This window comes from Barbus barbus (assembly GCF_936440315.1).
Source record: "Barbus barbus genome assembly, chromosome: 35".
Taxonomy (NCBI): Eukaryota; Metazoa; Chordata; class Actinopteri; order Cypriniformes; family Cyprinidae; genus Barbus; species Barbus barbus.
Genome location: NC_136763.1, coordinates 20,796,683 through 20,803,985, shown reverse-complemented (window position 1 = coordinate 20,803,985; position 7,303 = coordinate 20,796,683). Strand labels below are relative to the sequence as shown.

At 36.4% G+C, this 7,303-nt stretch overlaps 1 protein-coding gene across 1 annotated transcript; it reads left to right on the top strand.

Moving 5' to 3' along the window:
* Positions 1-1,178: 1,178 nt before the first annotated feature.
* pex11g (peroxisomal biogenesis factor 11 gamma) lies at positions 1,179-7,234 on the top strand. The gene is made up of 5 exons (XM_079393085.1): positions 1,179-1,494; positions 5,381-5,566; positions 5,654-5,832; positions 6,555-6,626; positions 6,727-7,234. The coding sequence occupies exons 1-5, from the start codon at positions 1,432-1,434 to the stop codon at positions 6,950-6,952; spliced, it is 726 nt and encodes a 241-aa protein (XP_079249211.1). The 5' UTR covers positions 1,179-1,431; the 3' UTR covers positions 6,953-7,234.
* The last annotated feature ends 69 nt before the right edge of the window (positions 7,235-7,303 follow it).

Below are 7,303 nucleotides of genomic sequence, written 5' to 3'. Positions count from 1 at the left end.
ATGGGTGGGTTTAGGGATCAGGGGGTGGAGATGGGTAGGTTTAGGTAAATGTAAGGTGGGAGGAGTTGGATCTGGATCCAACCACACCCCCTGGATCTTGTGTTCTGCAGGAGGACCATCTCCCCCAGTCTTAGAAAGCAATTTTCATTAAACCTTTACAGCAAAATCAGAGTACAGGCAGCTTTAGCTTAAAATTAAAAAAGAGTATAATCAATCATTATGAATTACAAAATTATAATAGCCTATTTTTTAAGTTTAGGTCTAGGGTAGGTGTAGGGCAATAGAATATATGGTCTGTACAGTAGAAAAACCATTACGCCTATGAGAGTCCCCACAAGGATAGTGAAACAAGTGTGTGTGTGTGTGTGTGTGTGTGTGTGGGGGGTGGGGGGGGGGGGGGGGGGGGGGGGGGTGGGGGGGGGGGGGGGGGGGGTGGGGCTTAAGCCTAGTCCCAAACTAAAATGTAAGTCTTAACTGTTTCAACTGAAATAGACTTGCACTGGCTGTTCTTAAAATATATAAGTGCGTAATTGAACTATGGCCTAATCCTGGTTTAGTCTAAACCCTGTCTGTGAAACCAGGCCAATATCTTTTACCTGCCCATGTTATGTTATTTTTAGTGTATTTTTTTATCTGAATTCCTATTAATATTTTTTCCTTTTATCCAACATTCTCTTTTTTCTTTAACTACATTTGGAAATTAATGATTTAATTCATATAACGAAACAAGCAGTGGTTAAGGGAAATGTAACATTATTTTTACTCATAACATTATGAGTTTCAAGACATGCACACTAGCTTTGACATCTAATGACAAAACCTGACGGGCTTTTTGTGCTGCTAACTGCCAGAAGACCAGAAGAACTTGCTACCCTGGTGAGTAAACATTTGATAATCTAACATATAAAATCATTTTAATAAACCATTTTACACATATAATATCTAAGTAATGTTTATTTATAATGAAGCTATAATTGTGAGTCAACAACTTGTAAAAACGCAGTTCTGGGTTTTTTAGCATGTTTACTGTACACTTTGTCACACAGCAGCATTTAGGCATTGTTCTGTTTTTTGTTACAAGTCAGAAATGACAAGGAGTCAATGGAGAGGGTTGGCTTGCCCCTCCCCCGGTGGGCGTGGTTTCCAGATTATGAGGCGTGTCGCTGTAATCGGCTCTTGACTGCTTTGGTCTGATATGAATATGAACCATTTCCTGTACGAAGTCCACTTAGCTAACGTATGACTGCTGTGATGAAAGATGAATTTTAAACTAGTTTAGAAAACAAAACTCGCCTTTTATAAGTTTAATACGTTTACGTTCTGCAGAGTTATTAATGGATGCGTTAAGTCACATCTTTGGCCTGGGACATTTGCAAAAGAGAAGCCTCTTCTCAGGGTTGAGGGTCTGCAGACGAGAATAAGACTAAAATCATGCAGAATTCAGTCGAGTCCTTCATAAATGTCTTAGAGTCATGCAGAGGAAGAGATAAAGTGGTAAGTTTGTATCTACATGTATGTAATAGACAGCACGTCAATAATACACTCGTTGTTTACATTTATTAGGCTCAATACTCAAATAATTTTCACGCGTTTTCATGTTGAATAACTAGTCAGGAATGCGTGTAAGCTTCACTATATGTACAAAACTGTGTCATTTCAAGTCGGACACAAAGAAAGAAGTAATTCAGGATTCAATTTCTGAGTCGAATTAATTCTGGTTTACAAGTGTAAATGATTCAATTCAGTGAACCGACTCTTACGAGTCATTCATTCGTGAATCGGACACTGGTCGATCAATGCATCATATTTCTGCCAATATATGTGACCCTGGAGCACAAAACCAGTCTTAAGTCGCTGGGGTATATATTTGTAGCAATAACCAAAAATGCATTATGTGTCAAAATTATAGATATTTCTTTTATGCCAAAAAATCATTAGGATATTAAGTAAAGATCATGTTCCATTAATATATTTAATACATTTCCTACTGTAAATATATCAAAACTTAATTTTTGATTAGTGATATGCATTGCTAAGAACTTCATTTGGACAACTTTAAAGGCGATTTTCAAATAATTGTATCTCCGCCACATATTGTCCTATCATAACAAAGCTTATTTATTCAGCTTTCAGATGATGTATAAATCCCAATTTTGAAAAATTGACACTTAAGACTGGTTTTGTGGTCCAGGGTCACAAATAATGAAATAAATGCGCTCACTCTGATAAACAGCAGATTTAAAGTCGTTTCATGAAACACTATGTGGTTGAAATGAAAACAAATAGCGACATCTCGGGGAACATATGTGGAATTATTAAACTACTAAACTTCATATAGAAACAACTAATTCTGAGAATAATATTTATATCATCTACTTAACCCTGTAAATCCGGACATGTTAAATAATAGTCAGAAATATATAGGCTCTATTTAAACGTAAGAGTTTACTGAACCACAACAATAACATCTTCATTTAACAAAAAAAAAGAGATTACCTTAGATAAAATTTGATTAATACGTACATACAGTACCAGTCAAAAGTTTGGACCCATTTGTATTTTTAATATTTTTGAAAGAAATTTCTCATCAAGCCTGCATTTATTTGATCAAAAATACAGAAAAGGCAAGGATGTGTTAAACAGATCAAAAGTGATAGTAAAGATTTATATTGTCATAAATGATTTATTTTTAATAATCAAAAAATCCTGATAAAGTAAAATAAACATTAAGCACTGTTTCTAACACTGATAATAAATATGCATAGAGTAATAATGCTGAAAATTCAGTTTTGCATCACAGAAATATATTTTAAAGTATAATAAAACAGAAAAAACATTATTTTAAATTGTAATTATATTTCACAATATTATTGTTTTTCTGTATTTTTGACCAAATAGGTTAAATCCAGGCTTGATGAGCATAAGCATAAAAATATTTAAAATAGTAATGTTTCCAAATGTTTGTACTGTATAAGCAAAAACATGCAACATTTAAACTTAAATGTTATATAAATAAAAAGGTTCGGATTCATATTTGTTTCAAGTGCTTTTAATTGGAGGTGTGGGGGGGGGGGGGGGGGCATCCAACATGAATTTTTGCCTAAGGCTTCCTAATGTCTGAAAAACACTCTGGTAGAAGTACCAGAAATCTCAATATTTAGGTCACTTCTAAACTTTTCAGACAGTTCTCCTAACCAGCAGTTAATTTCACATCTATCATACATTCCTCATGTCTCAAGTCTACTTATTCTTCATAATACCAGCAAAGATTGTTCTCCAACACAATCTCCACTTAGTCACTCATGAAACAATGACCTAAAAACTCTAACATCAGGTAGTATTACACAAGTAAAACATAAAATAAGAGCTACTCTCTGTTTTTAATTCACTGCAGTAGCCAAGTTACATAGTTCATATTTACATTACAGTACAAAATTATTCCTGTTCCCCATGTGTTTAGCTACATCTTATTGTTTTGATAGTATTTTTAGATTTGGAATATATTTCACTGCATTACTGTAGAAATGTAGCAATAAATTTCAGTATTATTATGTTTATTAGGTTCTGGGCTAGTTTAACAGTTTTGAAAAGATTATGTAAACATGCAAATTGACCAGTAATATTTTGGTGTCTGAGAGAGGGAGGGAGAGAAAAGTCATTTGTAATTTCAAAGAAGTTGAAACATATGTTGAATACAGTGCACCTTCAATCACCCACAATCCTTTGTACCCATTCCATGAAAATAAACTGACGAAAAACGAGTCAGTACTGAGCTTGTTTGAATTTATTATGAAATGTCAGATGTTTTCGGACATGAAAGCATAGATGTTATTTTTTTGTTTTGGTGTAAATTTCTCAATAAATGCTTAACTGCCCAATAACGTAAGCCATGGGGAGACAGACAGCTGTGATTCACTGTATTGCATTAATAGAAAGCCAAATTAATGCACAGCCATATCACCCTGCAGCCCAAGACCGGTTGCCCACTGAAGCTAAGCAGGGCTGAGCCTGGTCAGTACCTGGATGGGAGACCTCCGGTGAAAACTAGGTTGCTGTTGGAAGAGGTGTTAGTGAGGCCAGCAGGGGGTGCTCACCCTGCGGTCTGTGTGGGTCCTAACGCCCCGGTATAGTGACGGGGACACTATACTGTCAAAAAGCACCGTCTTTCGGATGAGACGTTAAACCGAGGTCCTGACTCTCTGTGGTCATTAAAAATCCCATGGCACTTCTCGTAAAGAGTAGGGGTGTAACCCCGGTGTCCTGGCCAAATTCCCTCTACTGGCCCTTGTCTATCATGGCCTCCTAATAATCCCTATACACTTGATTGGCTCTATCACTCTCTCTCCTCTCCACCTGTAGCTGGTGTGTGGTGAGCGCACTGGCGCCGTTGTCCTGTGGCTGCCGTCGCATCATCCAAGTGGATGCTGCACACTGGTGGTGGTTGAGGAGAGACCCCCCAGATGATTGTAAAGCGCTTTGGGTGTACAGCAATACACAATAAAGCGCTATATAAATGCATCATTCATTCATTCATTCATTCAAATAATATAAAGATTTATAATACAAAGTATTTTTCCAAAACTAAGTTTTATTAGTATTTTTGTGCCGTGGCGGTGAGGTTGGGAACATATGTGACGTAGCCCTTACTAGAGCGTCTCATTCTAGCGTTTAATGCCGAGGAGGAGTCTAGCCTACAAGACTGAAGGACTGAACTAGGAAGCATGCTGCCTTGCGTTTGAGCAGCACCCACGGTATATGTGTTGGAACTGCGGCCCTTCAGGAACTGAGTTTGACACCCCTGCTATAGATTAAAAGGTTAAAAGCACAGTAGGAAAAATAATGTACACTATGTACAATAAATATGGTGATGTACATTGCACGTTCACTTTTTTTATTTGTATAAATAGTAGGCATAGCATTAAAAAAACAATATAATATAAAATACTCAATTAAAGTGTAAGATCCAGTCATAATGTCTTAAAATGTTGTAATTTTAAGAGATTATTGCCTATAGTAAGAGACATTTTTGATCATTATGAGTATGCATGGGCATCGCGTGTTTCACAATGTTTTCTTTCCTTTTTATTTTTTTTATTTATGTAAATAATACTAGGTACGGCAAAAAGTGAAGTAAAATATTTGTTATTTTTAACATTATAAGTTTAAGAGACTATATGAGACATTTGAACTGAAATGACTATAAATCTGGTCTGATATTTACAGTGTGCTGTTACTATAAAATCCTGTTAGATATGCAGTACGTGTGATGTGAGGAAGGCACATTGCATATTCCCAGTTATGCATACATGCTGATTGATGATCTGTAAAGGCTGATTACTGCAGCACTGTTTTCTAATGGTTTATTTTCTTCTTGGCTCAGATAAGGACGCTCTGCTATGGGTCCCAGCTGATAGGTGGAGTTCTAGCTGGAAAGAACTCTCAGTCGTCGTTTGGGAAGAGTCTGCTGCTGTTCTCCGCTCAGTTGAGTCACTGCAGAACCACTCTCCGGCTCTTTGACGACCTGTCCATGCTGGCGTACTCCACCAGCTATGGGTTAGGAGCCTCGGTGAGGACACAGGATGGCTCTGTTTATATATACAGTAACACTGGGGTTTTGAAGGAGAGTCTGATTTAATGGCTTTTTTTTTCTCAGGAGGAGGATGCTTTGATGCGCTGGATGTCAATTCTGAATAATGTAGCGGATCAGTTATATTACCCCTGCGAGCACATAGCCTGGGCGGCAGATGCAGAGCTCATCAAAACCAAATCTGACAAGTGGTGGGTGCTGAGCACAGGCCTCTGGGGCATATCACTCATCCTCAACATACTCAGGTAAAGGCAGAGAGCGGACCGGACAGCACCACATGCAGTGTGCTGTTATTAAGTTATATTTAGAATTACTATAGACTTATACTATAGATTTGTTATAGAATTATTAACCCTGCCTCCTAATTATGCCTCCTATATAAGAGGTGAAAAGCTGTTGTAGTATAAATAGTATAGAGAGTCAATATATTTAATTAAAACTACAACCATAAAAAAAAAAACTTAAAAAACTGTATTTTATTTCAACTAGTTTCCAAGGTGAAATACATTTTCATTTAGTTTAACTTAATCTATTAGAATAATGAAAACTATATAGGCATAAAAAATAATAACTATGGCAAAAACAGAAAACACTTCAAAATGAAAATAAACCATAAACATAAAAACGACTTAAATATATTAATCAAAAATTACAATAGTATTTGGGTTTTACTAAAATAGCACAGATATGTCCAAATTCACAGTATTCATTGAATTCAGGAACCAAGGCCAACCTGGTGGTTATAGTATGTATTGCAATCATACTACACGCATACACACGTTATTGAAAATAATATTTTTTTAATCAATTTACAGTATTACCTACTCAGACAGCAGGTGATTTTGGATGCACTGAAACTTTATTTCAGTATTACTTTTGCTAGATTTTAGATGTAGTTAACAATAATAACCCTGTACTGTGCAATTTGTGTTTGTTTTTGGTAAACAGCAAAAGTCTTTGTGTTTAGATCCATTAGGTCCATCCTGATTCTGAAAAGAAAAGCGCAGCTGAGTCAAAGGTCAGGTTCAGCTGAGAGCAGGTGGGTGTTCATTTTTAAAAGCATGACGCTTAGGTCTAAATGTTAATGTTTCTATATTCACTGCACAAACACAGAGTGGCTCTTTGTGTCTGATTATTAGGGAGGAAGCGTTTTCTCAGGACGCTGCCCTCCGGAGGCAGATCCGAGGGGAAGTCTTCAGTATCCTGAGCAGTTTGGCAGATCTCGGCAATGCCATTCATTGGATGACGCCTGGATTTCTGTGGGCTGGACGGTTTCCTGCATGGCTGGTGGGGCTGATGGGAACGACCTCCTCACTGATAGGCCTTCAACAGATGAGCTCTGGTGATCAAGGAGCGTGTTCCTAGAGCATCATTGGATGGCTTTACTCTTACAAAACAGTGGCTTTGTTGATTTCATGTTTGTAATAATTATGTTATAATTAGTTATGTTTAATAACGTGCGATTTATACAGGCTAACTGATGAATATGTATTTAGGAATTCTGTCAAATTCTACACTGGTGAATAATTAAAAAAATAATTCATATAATTGTATATAGACGAATGGATTTGTGAAAATGTGTATATTAATAATTTGTAAATGCTTCACGCGTAGTTTCAAAATAAAGTATTATTTTTTTCAATGATTCTTCGAAATGTGAAAGGGTCTTTAATTTCTCATTTATATTTTTAGAGTCATTTTTATAACGATTTAAAT